The 22,615-nt window shown below is 44.1% G+C and overlaps 2 protein-coding genes across 5 annotated transcripts in view; one reads left to right on the top strand and one right to left on the bottom strand.

The window, feature by feature from the left end:
- The window catches only part of cfap65 (cilia and flagella associated protein 65), a 104,610-nt gene extending 98,977 nt beyond the window's left edge, over positions 1–5,633 (top strand). The window contains exons 31-33 of one of the 3 annotated variants that reach the window (XM_055871946.1): positions 1,283–1,603; positions 3,757–3,891; positions 5,077–5,633. In XM_055871946.1, the coding sequence (XP_055727921.1) occupies positions 1,283–1,603; positions 3,757–3,891; positions 5,077–5,167 (547 nt within the window). In that variant the 3' untranslated portion in view covers positions 5,168–5,633. Of the gene's footprint in view, positions 1–1,282; positions 1,604–3,756; positions 3,892–4,125 lie in introns of all 3 variants that reach the window. The other 2 variants (XM_055871948.1, XM_055871945.1) reach the window with 2 other exon arrangements.
- The window catches only part of LOC129816957 (fibronectin-like), an 87,893-nt gene continuing 70,752 nt past the window's right edge, over positions 5,475–22,615 (bottom strand). For both annotated transcript variants that reach the window (XM_055871944.1, XM_055871943.1), the window contains exons 39-46: positions 16,328–16,417; positions 13,546–15,578; positions 13,260–13,398; positions 10,309–10,473; positions 9,525–9,650; positions 9,145–9,251; positions 8,734–8,856; positions 5,475–8,417 (exon numbers count right to left, since the gene is read on the bottom strand). In XM_055871944.1, the coding sequence (XP_055727919.1) occupies positions 8,349–8,417; positions 8,734–8,856; positions 9,145–9,251; positions 9,525–9,650; positions 10,309–10,473; positions 13,260–13,398; positions 13,546–15,578; positions 16,328–16,417 (2,852 nt within the window). In that variant the 3' untranslated portion in view covers positions 5,475–8,348. The remainder of the gene's footprint in view (positions 8,418–8,733; positions 8,857–9,144; positions 9,252–9,524; positions 9,651–10,308; positions 10,474–13,259; positions 13,399–13,545; positions 15,579–16,327; positions 16,418–22,615) is intronic.

Consider the following 22,615-nt stretch of genomic DNA (forward strand, 5'->3'; position numbering starts at 1 on the left):
CAGTAACTCACCTCTATATTCAGGTACAGTAACTCACCTCTATATTCAGGTACAGTAACTCTCCTCTCCTCTATATTCAGGTACAGTAACTCACCTCTATATTCAGGTACAGTAACTCTCCTCTATATTCAGGTACAGTAACTCTCCTCTCCTCTATATTCAGGTACAGTAACTCACCTCTATATTCAGGTACAGTAACTCTCCTCTCCTCTATATTCAGGTACAGTAACACTCCTCTCCTCTATATTCAGGTACAGTAACTCTCCTCTATATTCAGGTACAGTAACTCTCCTCTATATTCAGGTACAGTAACTCACCTCTATATTCAGGTACAGTAACTCACCTCTATATTCAGGTACAGTAACTCTCCTCTCCTCTATATTCAGGTACAGTAACTCTCCTCTATATTCAGGTACAGTAACTCACCTCTATATTCAGGTACAGTAACTCTCCTCTATATTCAGGTACAGTAACTCTCCTCTATATTCAGGTACAGTAACTCTCCTCTATATTCAGGTACAGTATCTCTCCTCTATATTCAGTTACAGTAACTCTCCTCTATATTCAGGTACAGTAACACTCCTCTCCTCTATATTCAGGTACAGTAACTCTCCTCTATATTCAGGTACAGTAACTCTCCTCTATATTCAGGTACAGTAACTCTCCTCTCCTCTATATTCAGGTACAGTAACACTCCTCTCCTCTATATTCAGGTACAGTAACTCTCCTCTATATTCAGGTACAGTAACTCTCCTCTCCTCTATATTCAGGTACAGTAACTCTCCTCTATATTCAGGTACAGTAACTCTCCTCTATATTCAGGTACAGTAACTCACCTCTATATTCAGGTACAGTAACTCACCTCTATATTCAGGTACAGTAACTCTCCTCTCCTCTATATTCAGGTACAGTAACTCTCCTCTATATTCAGGTACTCTCCTCTCCTCTATATTCAGGTACAGTAACTCACCTCTATATTCAGGTACTCTCCTCCCCTCTATATTTAGGTACTGTAACTCACCTCTATATTCAGGTACAGTAACTCTCCTCTATATTCAGGTACAGTAACTCCCCTCTATATTCAGGTACAGTAACTCTCCTTTATATTCAGGTTCTGTGTGGTTAGTAGGCAGCATCTAAAGAGGTTAGATAAAAGGTGAGATGCTTAGTTCCTCACCGTGCTGCTGTATGAAAAGCCCTGAGCGACTCGGTGGTGCTTCCTGTCCACTATGCACCACAGAGTTGGTGTATAGCTGTATCTTTTCTTCACTGTTCCCTATAGGAGCCTCCTGGACGACCCTCACTTCCAACACTCTCTGGTGAACGGTGTGGCTGAAGCCGTGCCCTACTTCACCCAGCTGAGACAGACTGCTTACACCCCTAACACACCTCTCCCTGGGGCTGCTACGCCCTATCATTGTACCTCCATGGCCTATCCTGGGACTAGGGAGGCCCCTTCACCTTGCCCCTCTACTCCTCAGCTCCTCATGGGGGGCAGTCTGTACATTGCTGGGGTAACAGAGATAACAAAGCAACGGCCACAGACCCCGAAGCCAAAAGTGGAGCGAGAGCGTCAGCTCATCATTCAGGAGACCATCCGCAGGTGAGCTGCAGGGTTGGGTGGGGCGACATACAGTTGAAGTCGGAAGTTTACATACACTTTGGTTGGAGTCATTAAAACTCGTTTTTCAACCACTCCACAAATGTATTGTTAACAAACTACGGTTTTGGCAAGTCGGTTAGGACATCTACTTTGTGCATGACACAAGTCATTTCTCCAACAATTGTTTCCAGACAAATTATTTAACTTATAATTCACTGCATCACAATTCTAGTGGGTCAGAAGTTTAAATACACTAAGTTGACTGTGCCTTTAAAAAGCTTATAGAATTCCAGAAAATGCCATGGTTTTGGAAGCTTCTGATAGGCTAATTGACATCATTTGAGTCAATTGGAGGTGTACCTGTGGATGTATTTCAAGGCCTACCTTCAAACGCAGTGCCTCTTTACTTGACATCATGGGAAAATCAAAAGAAATCAGCCAAGACCTCAGAAAGAAAATTGTAGACCTCATCAAGTCTGGGAGCAATTTTCAAACGCCTGAAGATACCATGTTCATCTGTACAATCAATAGTACGCAAGTATAAACACCATCGGACCACGCAGCCGTCATACCGCTCAGGAAGGAGATGCATTCTGTCTCCTAGAGATGAACGTACTTTGGTGCGAAAAGTGCAAATCAATCCCAGAATAACAGCAAAGGACCTTGTGAAGATGCTGGAGGAAACAGGTACAAAAGTATCTATATCCACAGTAAAACTAGTCCTATATCGACATAACCTGAAAGGCCGCTCAGCAAGGAAGAAGCCACTGCTCTAAAACCGCCATAAAAAAGCCAGACTACAGTTTGCAAATGCACATGGGGACAAAGATCGTGCTTTTTGGAGAAATGTCCTCTGGTCTGATGAAACAAAAATAGAACTGTTTGGCCATAATGACCATCGTTATATTTGGAGGAAAAAGGGGGAGGCTTGCAAACCGAAGAACAACATCCCAACCGTGAAGCACGGGGGTGGCAGCATCATGTTGTGGGGGTGCTTTGCTGCAGGAGGGACTTGTGCACTTCACAAAATAGATGGCATCATGAGGCAGGAAAATGATGTGGATATATTGAAGCAACATCTCACGACATCAGTCAGGAAGTTAAAGCTTGGTCGGAAATGGGTCTTCCAAATAGACAATGACCCCAAGGATACTTCCAAAGTTGTGGCAAAATGGCTTAAGGACAACAAAGTCAAGGTATTGGAGTGGCCATCACAAAGCCCTGACCTCAATCCTAATTTTTTTCTAGGATTAAATGTCAGTAATTGTGAAAAACTGAGTTTAAATGTATTTGGCTAAGGTGTACGTAAACTTCCGACTTCAGCTGTACGTGGGGCAGGGCCTTTAGGTGACCAGTTATGGACGATTTAGTAGCAGTCTATCCAGGAAATACTTCAAACAAATCTATGACCAAACCTTTTAAAGGTTGTGACTGTTCAGGGTAGAAATATCAGATATTAAAAGGTAATGAACACATTTTGAATGTTGTATCCCTTGAATTAATGTGAATTAAGGGACTGTTCCTTTGGTAACCTCTCTGTGTTCACTTCTGCTACCCCTCCTCCCTCTCCTCTTCCTCTCCTCCCTCTCCTCTTCCCCTCCTCCCTCTCCTCTTCCTCTCCTCCCTCTCCTCTTCCCCTCCTCCCTCTCCTCTTCCTCTCCACCTCCTCCCCTCTACCTCCTCCCTCTCCTCTTCCCCTCTCCTCTTCCTCTCCTCTTCCCCTCCTTCCTCTCCTCTTCCCCTCCTCCCTCTCCTCTTCCTCTCCTTCCTCTCCTCTTCCCCTCCTCCTCCTCTTCCCCTCCTTCCTCTCCTCTTCCCCTCCTTCCTCTCCTCTTCCCCTCCTTCCTCTCCTCTTCCCCTCCTCCCTCTCCTCTTCCTCTCCTTCCTCTTCCTCTTCCCCTCCTCCTCTTCCCCTCCTTCCTCTCCTCTTCCCCTCCTCCCTCTCCTCTCCTTCCTCTCCTCTTCCCCTCCTTCCTCTCCTCTTCCCCTCCTCCCTCTCCTCTTCCTCTCCTCTTCCCCGCCTCCTCCTCTTCCCCTCCTCCTCCTCTCCTTCCTCCCCTCTTCTCCTTCTCCCTCTCCTCTTCTCCCTCTTCTCTTCCCCTCCTCCCCTTCTCCTCTCTTTCTTCCCCTCCTCCCACTCCTTTTCCTCCCAGGTTGCCAGAGTTCTGTGACGTGACAGAGGAGATTCTCCTCAACACCTTACAGAACCTGATGGTGGAGGCCTTTCTGGGAGAGCTGGTCCTTACAGCCAGGCCACGAATCATCGCTCTGCCTCCTGTCTCTGCCAGGTCTGTTCTCAGATCTGTTTGTGTGGGCTTGTCAACTACTATGGTCAGACCCACACCCCATCCAGCTTGTACAATAATCATAAACCGATTTTCTACAGAAGTTGATCTATCAAGCACGTTCATTAGTCCAGACTCCACAGATTACACATTTTCATTGATCACAACCATTATCAATACCGTTAAACCTTATCACTCGTTGATGGTAACTAGCTGTGTTTCCATTCATTTATCCAGTGAATTCTTGTCGACATTGGGATCCCGAGTGGCGCAGCGGTTTAAAGGCACTGCATCTCAGGTGCTAGAGGCGTCACTACAGTCACCCTGGTTCGAATCCAGGCTGTATCACAACCGGCCGTGATTGGGAGTCCCGTAGGGCGGCGCACAATTGGCCCAGCGTCGTCTGGGTTTCGGGCCGTCATTGTAAATAAAGAATTTGTTCTTAATTGACTTGCCTAGTTAAATAAAAGGTTACATTTGCATAGAATATCGATGCAACACGTGCCTGCTAAGGTGAGCCAATAACAACAGTTGGACGTAATGACGTCACACCAAGCAACAACAACACCTACAGTGTCATATAAATGTAGTGGTTAAATTGTTTCCAACACCCATCTAGCTAAATTGCACATTTTAATAAATTGGAGACAGCGTGTATGCCATCCCACATATCTGTTTCATGTCTCAGGTTACCCGTGAAAAGGAGAGAATTCCAAAATGAACAAATATTTGCCATGTGCCAAAGGTACCGCCACGGGTCGCGCCATGGTGAAACGTTGCACATCTGAAATGTAATTGCCAGCCAATCAGAAAAGCAATTCATGCATTCTTGAAAGTCGGGACAATCCTTGTCCGGGAAAGAAAGCGTTTTTTTGGTTCAAGCGCTGGGCATTTAGACGTTAATGTGGAGTGGAACTTATTAGATACGTGATGACATCACGTGCCCCCACGTACCTTCAAAAGTATTCGGCAATGATCATTTAGTCAAAACTATTTCCCACCATCATGTCTCAATAAAGAAAGTTTGACATAAGAAAATAACATCCACCTGTCAAAAATGTCTCCTTATCTGCCGTTTCCATGACACAATGTTGAGGATTATTTTATTTTTTTTGCAGACTGCTCTTGTCAAATAAACCTGGATCAATGGAAACCTGCCTACAGACTGCTCTGTTTCGTCTTATCTAGGAGGAACAGCTGTGGTTCCAGGAGGCTGTCCAAAGGAGTCGCTGACCCAGACAGGAGCAGAGAGACCACGGGGGTTCCCTCTGGGTCTTAGCTTCAGCCCTGGCCCCCACACACCACCCTCTGCACTACTGGCCAACCTGGCATGGACCTAACCAGTGTTTTACTCCACACAATGCCTCATCATTATTTCATACCCCAATAAATAACTTGAAAAAAAAAAAAAAAAAAGGTTAAACGAAAGTAGATTTGACCATTTTAAATAGCGATTCCCGTCTCGATGCCCTGATCTACAATGTGTTTAGTACTTGCATACCCTCATAGTATCTCTGTGAAGCACTGGACAGTTTCACTATTTCTAGCCTTTATAATAATAAACTCAAAACATTGACAACAGACCATTCCAAAAAACATTTTTTTGTTTATTAAAAAGGAATTCAGTCCACAGTAGTTAAGACTTTGGCACCTACAATATAAAAAAAATTAACAAAAAAACGTGTACACCCCAAATAGCATTAAAACAAAATGCTTGGATAAAAGGGATAAATTAAAAACAGCAGTTGAGATCGGTATGAAACAATGCAACTCAACTGGCAGCCATCTTAGAGCTTCCGTCCACAAAATGGCGGAAGTACATGAAAACAACAGATATATTTCTGGACATTGAATGAACACCCACTTGCAGTGTACCTCTGTGATACAACTCTTGCATTAAAGCAGTGGTATTCAGCGGGGACCCCATCCCCCCCCCCCCCCCCCAATAGAATTTCTGGGGACCAAATTTCTTATGATCCCACCCCAAATCGAATGACAACCTTAAAAAAGAAAATCTGCAAATTTCGATTTTTACATAAACGTCTTTTCAAAATGAAAGAAACCAATAAATACATTTACTCAATAAAAAATGTATTTTTCAAATTATTTCTCAAAAATGTTTGCATAATGTCCCATACAATAATCTGTACTCTTAATTTTTGGTTCTTAATTATTTTTTATATATATATATATATAAAAAACATTTTGGCGACCCCACTCAGACCACGGCTTTGAATACCACTGCATTAAAGACCGTGCTTGGTTTTAAAAATGTTTTTTTTTATTTTTGTTAGACTGGTAGTTGAAGTCTCCAAAGAGATTTTAAATACATGAAGACAAAGTGCTCATGTGAGTCCTCTGTATTCAAAAGTGGTTCACTATATAAGGAACAGGGTTATACTTGAAAACACTGATCTTAGTTCTCTGTAGAACCATTTGAGCTAGGATGGGATAGGGTGGAAATATTCTCCATTCCAGATAACTCACGATGCCGTCAGAGTTTTCACATTGTAAACTTCTGAATGTTTCTCTGGGGTAAAATCTCACACCAGAGAGAGAAAGCTCTGGTTCGGGCAGCACAGAGTAGAAACAGAGTAGGCTACCGGAGAATTAGGAACAGCACAGAGTAGAAACAGGAGGAATGGGAACAGCACAGAGTAGAAACAGAGTAGGCTACAGGAGAATTAGAAACAGCACAGAGTAGAAACAGAGTAGGCTACCGGAGGAATGGGAACAGCACAGAGTGGAAACAGAGTAGGCTACCGGAGGAATGGCAACAGATCAGAGTAGGCTACCGGAGGAATGGCAACAGATCAGAGTAGGCTACCGGAGGAATGGCAACAGATCAGAGTAGGCTACCGGAGGAATGGCAACAGATCAGAGTAGGCTACCGGAGGAATGGCAACAGATCAGAGTAGGCTACAGGAGGAATGGCAACAGATCAGAGTAGGCTACCGGAGGAATTCTGACCGGCTTTAGAACCTCTGTACAGATTTTCCGTTTTCTCTTTTCATCGGAATGTCTCGAAGGACTAGGTAGGACAACGGAAAAACAAACATTAAAATATAAAAGACCCTTTCTTTGCCTTGGGGGTATTTTGAAGTGACGCTATAGAAAGGAGTGGCAATGTGGAGAAGCAGCAGGATGGTGGTTATTGGTCAGACCAGACCACTGAATAAGGTTAGTGAAGGACAGGAACAGTAAGTTTACACTTCCTACAGTAATATGTTCCATGGACTACTTCTGTGACAGCATGGGAAGACATCGCCATAAAAATACAAGTCTATAAGAATTCAGTAGGAATTATATTTCTATGGGCAACACATAGGAAGTCCCACCAAGTTGACTACTTTTTTTTTAAAGAAAATGGTGCCCGCAGGCAGTCTTTCGTGAGACCGACCCTAGTGCACTCTGGGTAAGTCACAGATACACAGCCTTCAGAAAGTATTCACACACCTGGACTTTTTCCAACATTTTGTTGTGTTTCAGCCTGAATTTAAAATGGATTAAATTGAAATTGAGTGTCAATGATTTACACACAATACCCCCCATAATGTCAAAATGGAATATTGTTTTGTAGAACATTTTGTAAAGTAATAAAATGTTAAAAAGTTGAAATGTATTGAGTCAATAAGTATTCATCCTCTTTGTAATGGCAAGCCTAAAGTTCAGGAGTAAAAATGTGCTTGACAAATTGCATAATCTCTTTACCCCACTCAATCTAGTAGTGAATTTCAAGCACAGATTCAACTACAAAGACCAGGGAGGTTTTCCAATGCCTCGCAAAGAAGGGCACCTATTGGTAGCAGACTGGGGGGGAAAAAGCAGACATTGAATATCCCTTTTGAGCATGGTGAAGTTATTAATTACACGTTGGATGGTGTATCAATACACCCAGGAACTACAAAGATACAGGCGTCCTTCCTAACTCAGTTGCCAGAGAGGAAGGAAACCATTCAGAGATTTCACCAGGACAATAACCTAAAACACAAGGCCAAATCTACACTGAAGTTGCTTATCATGAAGACATTGAATATTCCTGAGTGGCCTAGTTTTGGCTTGAAAATCTATGTCAATACTTGAAAATGGCTGTCTAGCAATGATCAACAACCAACTTGACAGAGCTTGAAGTCTTTTAAAAAGAATAAAAATGGGCAAATATTGTACAATCCAGGTGGGCAAAGCTCTTAGACTTACCCAGAAAGGTCCTTCTACAAAGTATTGACTCAGGGATGTGAATACATAAGTAAATTAGATATTTATGCATTTCATTTTCAATATATATATATTTGCTAAAATTTCTAAAAACATTTTCACTTTCATTAAAATCTATTTAATCCATTTTTGAATTCAGGCTGTAACAACAAGTTGTGGAATAAGTCCAGGGATGGGAATACTTTCTGAAGGTCCTGTAATGTGAGTAGAGGATGAGGAGGAGGATGTGGTTCCCCTCTCCTTCTTTACTCGGAGGGTTGCTGTACGTCTGCTAGGAGATCTGGTCTCAGACACTCTATAGGGCACTGGATGTTCTGTCGGGAAGACAGAAAGGAAACGTTGAGTTCATTTCAGGTACATGTTAGCATGATGGTCAATAAGGAAATGCATAATATACAGCTGATCTCTATTGACATACGGGAGGTCACAAAATACATTTGTGTCAATGTTATTATGGGCCAGTAAGTGGCAGGATTAAAGGTCAGTCTTTAGAATCCTAGGAGCACAGAATTAAATAAAAACACTAGAAATGACACTGGTAAACCTTTAACGTAACTACCGGTCGGCCATCTTGGTCAGGGAAACTGTATAATATTGTATCTCTATGCCTGAGAGGCCGGGAACACCCACCAGTTTCTTCAGGGCGTTCTCCCTGTAGCGGTCAAATGCGTCTTGGTGTATTTGAGGCTGTAGCAGATCCACATCTACATCAGTCTGAGCTCCCGGTCTCCTGCAGTTCTCACAGCGCCAGCCCTGAGGACAGGACACACACACACACACCATTCTCAGCATAGAACAAAACGCAGAGACCACTGACAGTCTCATACATCTGGTTGTGTCCTTAAAATTCACTGAAGTCCTCACCTGTAGAATTCAATTTCACTTTGATAGTTCACCACACGGTGCACACTGCATCCAGTTTACCACACGTTGACAACTTTCTCCTGCTGAAGCCTCCCCTTTATCTGTGCTTTTCCTTTTACTTCCTGTGTACTACACCACAACATCCTGTGTTCCACTGTATGGAGTTGGTGTTCTTACCTGTTGTCCTCCGTAACAGGTGCAGGTACAGATAGCTCCCAGGTATTCCTTCTGCCACTGGTTGCCCACCTGGTACATCTTCCCCTCGTCATAACACGTCGACTCATCTGTAGAAACAAATAGATCACCATAACAACGGACAGTGCAGTAGGTCTCTGGTAATTCTCTTGCCCTCGTCTCATTATCGTAGCGACCTGAACTTTTACTGTGGATTGGATATTTTCTTTTCACATTGTTCTGTCCAGAAACTATGGTGGAGACGTTACCAGAACGGCTCGGCAGTATTAAAAGGATCCGTGGACATGGTACACGCTGGTGTGAATTAAAAACAACTTGTCAGCCATTAATTGATCTCTAAGCTAGTAGCGTGAAGTACTTACGTGGCTCGCACTTGAACTCTCCCTTCCCGTTGCCTAAACAAGTACAGCTCATCATGTGACCGTTCTCAGCGTGGCGATCCCACTTCTCTCCTATGCGGTAGTTGTTCCCGCTGTCATGACACCACTCTGTAGGAGGGAGAAGGTGAAGAGGGGAGATGGGGAAGTAGGAGAGACGACGGGGGAAGGAGAGGGGAGATCTTACTAGTTAAATGAATCCAAAATAAGTTTTTTTGGAGGACAGATGGCCATGTCTCCTCGACTCCTCCCACTCTGGTGGAGAAAGGAGTCTGATTGGACCCAACATTCTGCGCCTCACAGAGACCAATTGGACAATTCATCCCTCGTTCACACAAACATCAGTCATTTGACCCATGACCTTTAGCATTCAGACATGATGATGGCATGATGTCTCATGGTTTTTGGTATCGTCTGGTTATGGACTGACAATACAAACCCCAGACACAACAAGCTCTATCCCTGGAGCATGTTTTACTATAGTAGAACAACATGCTGCAGGGACTAGCATGGGCAGACCTTAGCCTTTCTATCAAATCATTTTATCCCACAATAAAATGTGCTTTAAGAATGCTTTAATTGAAGTTCTGTTTTGATTGATTTAGTCATTTTAACAAACGCTATAAAATGAGAGAAAATAAATACTGTAACCATACAATTTTGTATTTTCTTTCCTTTTGGTCATCTGCGTTAGGTCTGCCCATGCTAAGGTAAGATAGAAGGGGGTTTTTGTATTAGAAGCATTATTGGAAGCGTTAGAGTCACTCACTGGATGAATCACATCTGAAATGGCCACTGCCCAGCCCCAGACACCTGCACCACAGCTTAAAGCCTGTCTCTGACATACGCTCCCACTCTGCACCCACATCATGGTAGGTGGCTGTGAACGTGTCATAACACACGTCTCTGTTGGAGGGGTGGTCGTCTCCTGGAACTAGAGGGAGAGAGAAGGGACAAGGCATGTTAACAAATAATAAACAATAACTGAATAACAAAGAAGAAACAACAAACAGATGGACAAAGCAAACTATTTATCAACAGATGGGATATCCCCAAAAACTAAAGAACTGATCCCCAAAAACTAAAGCACTGATCCCCAAAAACTAAAGCACTGATCCCCAAAAACTAAAGAACTGATCCCCAAAAACTAAAGCACTGATCCCCAAAAACTAAAGCACTGATCCCCAAAAACTAAAGAACGGATCCCCAAAAACAAAACTGATCCTCAAAAACTAAAGAACTGATCCCCAAAAACTAAAGAACGGATCCCCAAAAACTAAAGCACGGATCCCCAGAAACTAAAGAACGGATCCCCAAAAACTAAACTGATCCCCAAAAACTAAAGAACTGATCCCCAAAAACTAAAGCACTGATCCCCAAAAACTAAAGAACGGATCCCCAAAAACTAAAGCACTGATCCCCAAAAACTAAAGAACGGATCCCCAAAAACTAAACTGATCCCCAGAAACTAAAGAACGGATCCCCAAAAACTAAACTGATCCCCAAAAACTAAAGCACTGATCCCCAAAAACTAAAGAACGGATCCCCAAAAACTAAAAAACGGATCCCCAAAAACTAAAAAACGGATCCCCAAAAACTAAACTGATCCCCAAAAACTAAAGAACTGATCCCCAAAAACTAAAGAACGGATCCCCAAAAACTAAAGAACTGATCCCCAAAAACTAAAGAACGGATCCCGAAAAACTAAAGAACGGATCCCCAAAAACTAAACTGATCCCCAAAAACTAAAGAACTGATCCCCAAAAACTAAAGAACTGATCCCCAAAAACTAAAGCACTGATCCCCAAAAACTAAAGCACTGATCCCCAAAAACTAAAGAACGGATCCCCAAAAACTAAAGAACGGATCCCCAAAAACTAAAGCACTGATCCCCAAAAACTAAAGAACGGATCCCCAAAAACTAAACTGATCCCCAGAAACTAAAGAACGGATCCCCAAAAACTAAACTGATCCCCAAAAACTAAAGCACTGATCCCCAAAAACTAAAGAACGGATCCCCAAAAACTAAAAAACGGATCCCCAAAAACTAAAAAACGGATCCCCAAAAACTAAACTGATCCCCAAAAACTAAAGAACTGATCCCCAAAAACTAAAGAACGGATCCCCAAAAACTAAAGAACTGATCCCCAAAAACTAAAGAACGGATCCCGAAAAACTAAAGAACGGATCCCCAAAAACTAAAGAACGGATCCCCAAAAACTAAAGAACGGATCCCCAAAAACTAAACTGATCCCCAAAAACTAAAGAACTGATCCCCAAAAACTAAAGCACTGATCCCCAAAAACTAAAGCACTGATCCCCAAAAACTAAAGAACGGATCCCCAAAAACTAAAGAACGGATCCCCAAAAACTAAAGAACTGATCCCCAAAAACTAAACTGATCCCCAAAAACTAAAGAACTGATCCCCAAAAACGAAAGAACTGATCCCCAAAAACTAAAGAACGGATCCCCAAAAACTAAAGAACGGATCCCCAAAAACTAAAGAACGGATCCCCAAAAACTAAAGAACTGATCCCCAAAAACTAAACTGATCCCCAAAAACTAAAGAACTGATCCCCAAAAACTAAAGAACTGATCCCCAAAAACTAAAGAACTGATACCCAAAAACTAAAGAACTGATCCCCAAAAACTAAAGAACTGATCCCCAAAAACTAAAGAACGGATCCCCAAAAACTAAAGCACTGATCCCCAAAAACTAAAGAACGGATCCCCAAAAACTAAAGAACGGATCCCCAAAAACTAAAGAACGGATCCCCAAAAACTAAAGAACTGATCCCCAAAAACTAAAGCACTGATCCCCAAAAACTAAAGAACTGATCCCCAGAAACTAAAGCACTGATCCCCAAAAACTAAAGCACTGATCCCCAAAAACTAAAGAACTGATCCCCCAAAACTAAAGCACTGATCCCCAAAAACTAAAGAATGGATCCCCAAAAACTAAAGCACTGATCCCCAAAAACTAAAGAACGGATCCACAAAAACTAAAGAACTGATCCCCAAAAATTAAAGAACGGATCCCCAAAAACTAAAGAACTGATCCCCAAAAACTAAAGAACTGATCCCCAAAAACTAAAGAACGGATCCCCAAAAACTAAAGAACTGATCCCCAAAAACTAAAGAACTGATCCCCAAAAACTAAAGCACTGATCCCCAAAAACTAAAGCACTGATCCCCAAAAACTAAAGAACTGATCCCCCAAAACTAAAGCACTGATCCCCAAAAACTAAAGAATGGATCCCCAAAAACTAAAGCACTGATCCCCAAAAACTAAAGAACGGATCCACAAAAACTAAAGCACTGATCCCCAAAAACTAAAGCAGTGATCCCCAAAAACTAAAGCATTGATCCCCAAAAACTAAAGCACTGATCCCCAAAAACTAAAGAACTGATCCCCAAAAACTAAAGAACGGATCCCCAAAAACTAAAGAACGGATCCCCAAAAACTAAAGAACGGATCCCCAAAAACTAAAGCACGGATCCCCAAAAACTAAAGCACGGATCCCCAAAAACTAAAGCACTGATCCCCAAAAACTAAAACACTGATCCCCAGCTTCAAAACAATACATTAGAAGGACGCTGGTCAACAACACATAGCTCCTGAAAAAGTCTTAATTGAAAAGTGTCATGTTATTCATATTATTATTATTCACTGGAGAGAGTGTAGCATGTTCGTGAGATTATGGCTAATGTAGTCCTACCAGCGTTGCCAGCGGTGACTATCTTCTCCAGGACCTTCTCCCTGCTCTGCCCTCTCATGGCCTCCACAATGACGTTATAGGAGGCTCCCGACGTCAACCCGATCAGAGTGGCACTGGTAGAAGTGCCTGGTAATCGCATCTGGTAGAGAGACAGAGATTGTTTAGGGGAATAGCAATACCTGTGGTGTGAGAATCATTCACTATTGACACCATGTATATTGTAAAGAGAATAACCAGGTACGCTAGTAAACCTTGCTACAGATCATCTGAATTCAGGTATTCTCACCTGGAACATCTTCTCTTCGAGGTTGGTGATGGGGCTACAGGATACCATGTACTCTGAGCTCTGGGGAACACCCTGCCATGAGATGGTTGTGTGTGTCTGGGCCTCCTGCGGCACCCCAAACCCGGTCTCATTCTCAGGGAACCCAAACGGACGACCCGATAACGGACCCTCGCTCACCCGGACCAGGGGCACTCTCTGGCCATCGGGGCCTGGGACGGGGATGTAGACCAGGGGTTCACGGTGGTGGATAGCTGGGCCCTGGTTGTCCCTGACGTTGGGGTTGGGGCCCAGGCTCTGGTACTCTGTGTAGATGTGCTGGCCCTGCTGGCCCAGCGTGTCCTGGCCGTTAGTCCCCACCAGCTGGACGTGGTTCTCGTTGAAGTTGGGGTTGGGGTTCAAGTTGGGGTTCCCGTTGGGGTTGAGGGGAAAGTTGGGGTTGGTGTTCCCATTGGGGTTGGTGTTGAAGTTGGGGTTGAGGGGAAAGTTGGGGTTAGGGTTGGTGTTGGGGTTCCCGTTGGGGTTGAGGGGAAAGTTGCGGTTAGGGTTGGTGTTGGGGTTGAGGGGAAAGTTGGGGTTAGGGTTGGTGTTGGGGTTCCCGCTGGGGTTGAGGGGAAAGTTGGGGTTAGGGTTGGTGTTGGGGTTCCCGTTGGGGTTGAGGGGAAAGTTGGTGTTAGGGTTGGTGTTGGGGTTCCCGTTGGGGTTGAGGGGAAAGTTGGGGTTGGTGTTCCCATTGGGGTTGGTGTTGAAGTTGGGGTTCCCGTTGGGGTTGAGGGGAAAGTTGGGGTTAGGGTTGGTGTTGGGGTTGAGGGGAAAGTTGGGGTTAGGGTTGGTGTTCCCATTGGGGTTGGTGTTGGGGTTCCCGTTGGGGTTGAGGGGAAAGTTGGGGTTAGGGTTGGTGTTCCCATTGGGGTTGGTGTTGGGGTTCCCGTTGGGGTTGAGGGGAAAGTTGGGGTTAGGGTTGGTGTTGAAGTTGGGGTTAGGGTTGGTGTTGAAGTTAGGGTTGGGGTTAGTATTGGGGTTCCCGTTAGGGTTGGTGTTGAAGTTGGGGTTAGGGTTGGTGTTGAAGTTGGGGTTAGGGTTAGTATTGGGGTTCCCGTTAGGGTTGGTGTTGAAGTTAGGGTTGGTGTTGAAGTTGGGGTTAGGGTTGGGGTTAGTATTGGGGTTCCCGTTAGGGTTGGTGTTGGGGTTCCCGTTAGGGTTGGGGTTAGTGTTGGGGTTCCCGTTAGGGTTGGTGTTGAAGTTGGGGTTAGGGTTGGTGTTGAAGTTGGGGTTGGGGTTCCCGTTAGGGTTGAGGGGAAGGTTGGGGTTCACATTGACGTTATAGTTGGGGTTGCCATTAGGGTTGGGGTTCCCGCTGGGGTTGAGGGGGAGGTTGGGATTGGGGTTGAAGTTAGGGTTGGTGTTAAAAATGGGGTTATGGTTGGCGCTGCCATAGAAGTTGGGGTTCCCATTAGGGTTGGTGTTGGCATTGCTGTTGGGGTTGAAGGGAAAGTTAGGGTTAGGATTGGTGTTGGGGTTGAACTGGTTGGGGTTCCCATTCGGGTTGAGGGGGAGGTTGGGGTTCACGTTGAAGTTCCCATTGGGGTTGGTGTTGGGATTCTCATTGGGGTTGAAGTTAAAGTTAGGGTTGGGGTTACCATTGGGGTTAAACTGGTTGGGGTTCCCATTCGGGTTAAACTGGTTGGGGTTCCCATTCGGGTTGGTGTTGGGATTGAACTGGTTGGGGTTCACGTTGAAATTTCCATTTGGGTTGGTGTTGGGGTTCCCATTGGGGTTGAAGTTAGGATTGGGGTTCACGTGGAAGTTGGGGTTACCATTGGGGTTGAACTGGTCGGGGTTGCCGTTTGGGTTGCCGTTATAGTTGGGGTTGGTGTTGGGAGGGTAGTTGGGGTTTCCATTAGGGTTGGTGTTGAAACTAGGGTTGCCGGGGTTAAAGTCGAGGTCGGTGGGGAAGTTGGGGTTAACCTCGTCCTCGGGCACATCCAGGATGTCGGGGCTGGGCCGGTGGGACACAGGGAGCTGGGATGCCAGTTCTAGCAGAGAGACGGGTTAGGAGCAGAGCAAGCAGAGCGTTAGAGACTGGAGAGGAGCTGCAGCGGCTAGGTTCAACCAGCAGGGGGAAAGATTGGGACACTACAGATAGAGTCCTCTGGTCTTTCCTGTTGGATTCAATGGGCAGCTCCTGCAAACTGCAAAGCTTGCCACTAGTGCACATCGTAACTTTTGAAATCATTTAGTTTTGATATTCAAAAGGTCAGAGCCTCACCTTAAAGCAGCTGAGACAATTTTGGTGCTGCCTCAGTATGTATTAATTGCTTGCCTGCAAAAAGCCATTGTTACAACAGGCACATATTTCACTGGTTTCACTGGTTTTGTAATAACTTCTCTTCTTCATCCTCATTTGTTCCATTCAGAAAATTAGGTATCTGAACTCAAGGCTCTTTCCCTGGTCAAATAAAGAGGTATCTGAACTCAAGGCTCTTTCCCTGGTCAAATAAAGAGGTATTTAACCTCAAAGCTCTTTCCCTGGTCAAATAAATAGGTATTTAACCTCAAGGCTCTTTCCCTGGTCAAATAAATAGGTATTTAACCTCAAGGCTCTTTCCCTGGTCAAATAAAGAGGTATCTAACCTCAAGGCTCTTTCCCTGGTCAAATAAATAGGTATTTAACCTCAAGGCTCTTTCCCTGGTCAAATAAAGAGGTATTTAACCTCAAGGCTCTTTCCCTGGTCAAATAAAAAAAGGTTCAATCTTGTTCAGATGGGAAGGTTATTGTACTTACGAGTTCTAGCTTTGCCCACGAGAGGAGTGCTTCTCAGAGCATTCTGCAGGGTGACGATCTTGATGACGTATTCAGTTCCTGGTTTCAGACCTAAAAAAAGGAGGTGAGGGAGGGAGGGACTTAGTAAAAGAAACAGGCTACAATAGACAGGTTAGCTGACAAGGTCACGAAAAACTGTTGCGCACGTCGAACGGTCGGATAGCTACAACAACGACAAGAAGCTGCCATGCGGGGAATCAGGGTACATTGTCCATTTGAAATGATATGTTTATAAAAACCTGTACCAGTAGGCTGCAACTAAAACATTTAAAAAAATACACAGTTGAATAATAAATTATACATTCAGTATGAACAGGAAAATAACAAAAGAAAAAGTGGGTATCCCAGCCAACATGTCTTTGCCCCCAACATGTCTCCACCCCTAACCCGTCTCCACCCCCAACCTCCCATCCCATTCCCCCAACATGTCTCCACCCGCAACCTCCCATTCCCCCAACATGACTTCGCCCCCAACCTCCCATCCCATTCCCCCAACATGTCTCCACCCGCAACCTCCCATTCCCATACCAGCTTCATGAGGTAGACTAAGATGGCGCCGACGGAGATGGCAGTATTTCGACTATCTCGTAGGAAACTTTGCAGTATTTTTTTTTTTTTATATATTATTAGCTCAGGAAATGGTTTGTGTCATTACATACAGCCCGCCTGGAATAACTATTGGATATTAGAGCGGCGAAACTCACCAGAACTACCGGCATTACGACTTCCCTGGAGCAGATCCTTTGTTTACTCTCCCCAGGCCAACCCAAAACATCGCCGGCGGAGGAGAGGCACTCGAGGCGGCCTAATGGTTCGAATTAGGATGCGCGCACATCACCCACCGCTTCAGAGTATATTACTCGCTAATATTCAGTCTTTGGATAATAAAGTTGATGAGCTGAGAGAAAGGATTTATTTCCAGAAAGACATCAGGGCATGTAACATACTTTGTTTCACGGAAACATGGCTCTCTCGGGATAGTTTGTCACGCAGACAGGAATAAATATCTCTCCGGGAAGCAGAAGGGTGGAGCGGTGTGTTTCATGATTAACGACTCATGGTGTAATTCTAGAAACATACAGGAACTCAAGTCCTTTCGCTCACCCGACCTAGAAAACCTCAAATGCCGACCATATTATCTCCCAAGAGAATTCTCCTCCGTCATCGCCACTGCCGTTTACATCCCACCTCAAGCCGTTACCTCGACGGCCCTCAAAGAACTTCACTGGACATTATGCAAACTGGAAACCACATATCCTGAGGCTGCATTTATTGTAGCTGGGGATTTTGACAAAGCACATCTGAGGACTAGGCTGCCGAAGTTCTATCAGCATATCGACTGTACTACTCGCGCTGCTAAGACTCTCGACCATTGCTATTCAAACTTCCGGAATGCTTACAAGACCATCTCCCGCCCTCCTTTCGGCAAATCTGACCACGACTCCATCTTGCTCCTCCCGTCCTTTAGGCAGAAATTCAAACAGGAAGGACCCGTGCTTCGAACTATTCAACGCTGGTCTGACCAATCGGAATCCACGCTTCAGTATTGTTTTGATCACGTGGACTGGGATATGTTCTGGGTAGCTTGCGAAAATAATCTAGACGCATACACGGATACGGTGACTGAGTTCACAAGGAAGTGTATAGGAGAGGTTGTACCAACTGTGACTATTAACACCTACCCTAACCAGAAACCGTGGATAGATGTCAGCATTTTTGCGAAACTGAAAGCGCGAACCACCGCATTTAACCATGGCAAGGTGACTGATAATATGGCAGAATACAAACAGTGTAGTTGTTCACTCCACAAGGCAATCAAGCAAGCTAAACATCAGTATAGAGATAAAGTGGAGTCGCAATTCAACGGCTCAGACACGAGACGTATGTGGCAGCGACTACAGACAATTATGGACTACAAAAGGAAAACCAGCCAAGTTGCTGAGACCGACATCTTACTTCCGGACAGACTAAACACATTCTTCGCACGCTTTGAGGATAACACAGTTCCACCGACGCGGCCCGCTACCATGGACTGTGGGCTCTACTTCTACGTGGCCGACGTGAGTAAAACATTTAAACGTGTAAAACATTTAACCTCTACCTGACCTCGTCTGTAATATCAACATGTTTTAAGCAAACCACCATTGTCCCTGTGCCCAAGAACACCAAGGTAACCTACCTAAATGACTATCGCCCCGTAGCACTTAGATCTGTAGCAATGAAGTGCTTTGAAAGGCTGGTCATGGCTCATATCAACACCATTGTCCCAGAAACCCTAGATCCACTCCAATTCGCATACTGCCCCAACAGATCCACAGATGACGCAATCTCTATTGCACTCCACACTGCCCTTTCTCACTTGGAAAAAAGGAACAGAATGTGAGAATGTTGCTCATTGACTACAGCTCAGCGTTCAACACCATAGTGCCCACGAAGCTCATCACTAAGCTAAGGAACCTGGGACTGAACACCTCCCTCTGCAACTGGATCCTGGACTTCCTGACGGGCCTCCCCCAGCTAAGTGCTAGAGGGTAGTGCGCCCAGTACATCACTGGGGCCGAGCTTCCTGCCATCCAAGACCTCTATACCAGGCGGTGTCAGAGGAAGGCCCTAAAAATATGTCAATGACTCCAGCCACCCAAGCCACAGACTGTTCTCTTTGCTACCACACGGCAAGCGGTACCAATGTCCAAAGTCTGGAACCAACAGGACCCTGAACCGCTTCGACCCCCAAGCCATAAGACTGCTAAACAAGACTGCTAAATATCTAATCAAATGGCTATCCGGACTACCTGCATTGACCGTTTTTTTGAACTAACTCTTGCACCGACTCTACGCACACACACACACATACTTGCACTTACACACCAACAAAACACATACACACACACATACTTGCACTTACACACCAACAAAACACATACACACACATATTTGCACTTACACACCAACAAAACACACACATACACACACATATTTGCACTTACACACCAACAAAACACACACACACACACACACACACATACTTGCACTTACACACCAACAAAACACACACACACACATATTTGCACTTACACACCAACAAAACACACACACACACACATACTTGCACTTACACACCAACAAAACACATACACACACATATTTGCACTTACACACCAACAAAACACACACACACACACACACATATTTGCACTTACACACCAACAAAACACACACACACACACACACATACTTGCACTTACACACCAACAAAACACATACACACACACATACTTGCACTTACACACCAACAAAACACACACACAGACAGACTTTCACCACATACGCTGCTGCTACATCAATTATCTATCCTGTTGCCTCGTCACCTTACACCTACCTATATGTACATACCTACCTCAATTACCTGGTACTTCCTGTATATAGCCATGTTATTACCTGGTACTTCCTGTTTATAGCCATGTTATTACCTGGTACTTCCTGTTTATAGCCATGTTATTACTTGGTACCCCTGCACAGCCATTCGGTACTGGTACTTCCTGTATATAGCCATGTTATTACCTGGTACTTCCTGTATATAGCCATGTTATTACCTGGTACTTCCTGTATATAGCCATGTTATTACCTGGTACTTCCTGTTTATAGCCATGTTATTACCTGGTACCCCTAAACAGCCATTCGGTACTGGTACTTCCTGTATATAGCCATGTTATTACCTGGTACTTCCTGTATATAGCCATGTTATTACCTGGTACTTCCTGTATATAGCCATGTTATTACCTGGTACTTCCTGTTTATAGCCATGTTATTACCTGGTACCCCTAAACAGCCATTCGGTACTGGTACTTCCTGTATATAGCCATGTTATTACCTGGTACTTCCTGTTTATAGCCATGTTATTACCTGGTACTTCCTGTATATAGCCATGTTATTACCTGGTACCCCTGCACAGCCATTCGGTACTGGTACTTCCTGTATATAGCCATGTTATTACCTGGTACTTCCTGTTTATACCCATGTTATTACCTGGTACCCCTGCACAGCCATTCGGTACTGGTACTTCCTGTATATAGCCATGTTATTACCTGGTACTTCCTGTATATAGCCATGTTATTACTTGGTACCCCTAAACAGCCATTCGGTACTGGTACTTCCTGTATATAGCCATGTTATTACCTGGTACTTCCTGTTTATAGCCATGTTATTACTTGGTACCCCTAAACAGCCATTCGGTACTGGTACTTCCTGTATATAGCCATGTTATTACCAGGTACTTCCTGTATATAGCCATGTTATTACTTGGTACCCCTAAACAGCCATTCGGTACTGGTACTTCCTGTATATAGCCATGTTATTACCTGGTACTTCCTGTATATAGCCATGTTATTACTTGGTACCCCTAAACAGCCATTCGGTACTGGTACTTCCTGTATATAGCCATGTTATTACCTGGTACTTCCTGTTTATAGCCATGTTATTACTTGGTACCCCTAAACAGCCATTCGGTACTGGTACTTCCTGTATATAGCCATGTTATTACCAGGTACTTCCTGTATATAGCCATGTTATTACCTGGTACTTCCTGTTTATAGCCATGTTATTACCTGGTACTTCCTGTTTATAGCCATGTTATTACTTGGTACCCCTAAACAGCCATTCGGTACTGGTACTTCCTGTATATAGCCATGTTATTACCTGGTACTTCCTGTTTATAGCCATGTTATTACCTGGTACCCCTAAACAGCCATTCGGTACTGGTACTTCCTGTATATAGCCATGTTATTACCTGGTACTTCCTGTATATAGCCATGTTATTACCTGGTACTTCCTGTTTATACCCATGTTATTACCTGGTACCCCTGCACAGCCATTCGGTACTGGTACTTCCTGTATATAGCCATGTTATTACCTGGTACTTCCTGTATATAGCCATGTTATTACCTGGTACTTCCTGTTTATAGCCATGTTATTACTTGGTACCCCTAAACAGCCATTCGGTACTGGTACTTCCTGTATATAGCCATGTTATTACCAGGTACTTCCTGTATATAGCCATGTTATTACCTGGTACTTCCTGTTTATAGCCATGTTATTACCTGGTACTTCCTGTTTATAGCCATGTTATTACTTGGTACCCCTAAACAGCCATTCGGTACTGGTACTTCCTGTATATAGCCATGTTATTACCTGGTACTTCCTGTTTATAGCCATGTTATTACCTGGTACCCCTAAACAGCCATTCGGTACTGGTACTTCCTGTATATAGCCATGTTATTACCTGGTACTTCCTGTATATAGCCATGTTATTACCTGGTACTTCCTGTTTATACCCATGTTATTACCTGGTACCCCTGCACAGCCATTCGGTACTGGTACTTCCTGTATATAGCCATGTTATTACCTGGTACTTCCTGTATATAGCCATGTTATTACCTGGTACTTCCTGTTTATACCCATGTTATTACCTGGTACCCCTGCACAGCCATTCGGTACTGGTACTTCCTGTATATAGCCATGTTATTACCTGGTACTTCCTGTATATAGCCATGTTATTACCTGGTACTTCCTGTTTATAGCCATGTTATTACCTGGTACTTCCTGTATATAGCCATGTATTACCTGGTACTTCCTGTATATAGCCATGTTATTACCTGGTACTTCCTGTATATAGCCATGTTATTACCTGGTACTTCCTGTATATAGCCATGTTATTACCTGGTACTTCCTGTATATAGCCATGTTATTACCTGGTACCCCTGCACAGCCATTCGGTACTGGTACTTCCTGTATATAGCCATGTTATTACCTGGTACTTCCTGTATATAGCCATGTTATTACCTGGTACTTCCTGTATATAGCCATGTTATTACCTGGTACTTCCTGTATATAGCCATGTTATTACCTGGTACTTCCTGTATATAGCCATGTTATTACCTGGTACTTCCTGTATATAGCCATGTTATTACCTTGTACCCCTGCACAGCCATTCGGTACTGGTACGTCCTGTATATAGCCATGTTATTACCTGGTACTTCCTGTTTATAGCCATGTTATTACCTGGTACTTCCTGTTTATACCCATGTTATTACTTGGTACCCCTGCACAGCCATTCGGTACTGGTACTTCCTGTATATAGCCATGTTATTACCTGGTACTTCCTGTATATAGCCATGTTATTACCTGGTACTTCCTGTTTATACCCATGTTATTACTTGGTACCCCTGCACAGCCATTCGGTACTGGTACTTC

This window comes from Salvelinus fontinalis, chromosome 19 (assembly GCF_029448725.1).
Source record: "Salvelinus fontinalis isolate EN_2023a chromosome 19, ASM2944872v1, whole genome shotgun sequence".
Classification (NCBI taxonomy): domain Eukaryota; kingdom Metazoa; phylum Chordata; class Actinopteri; order Salmoniformes; family Salmonidae; genus Salvelinus; species Salvelinus fontinalis.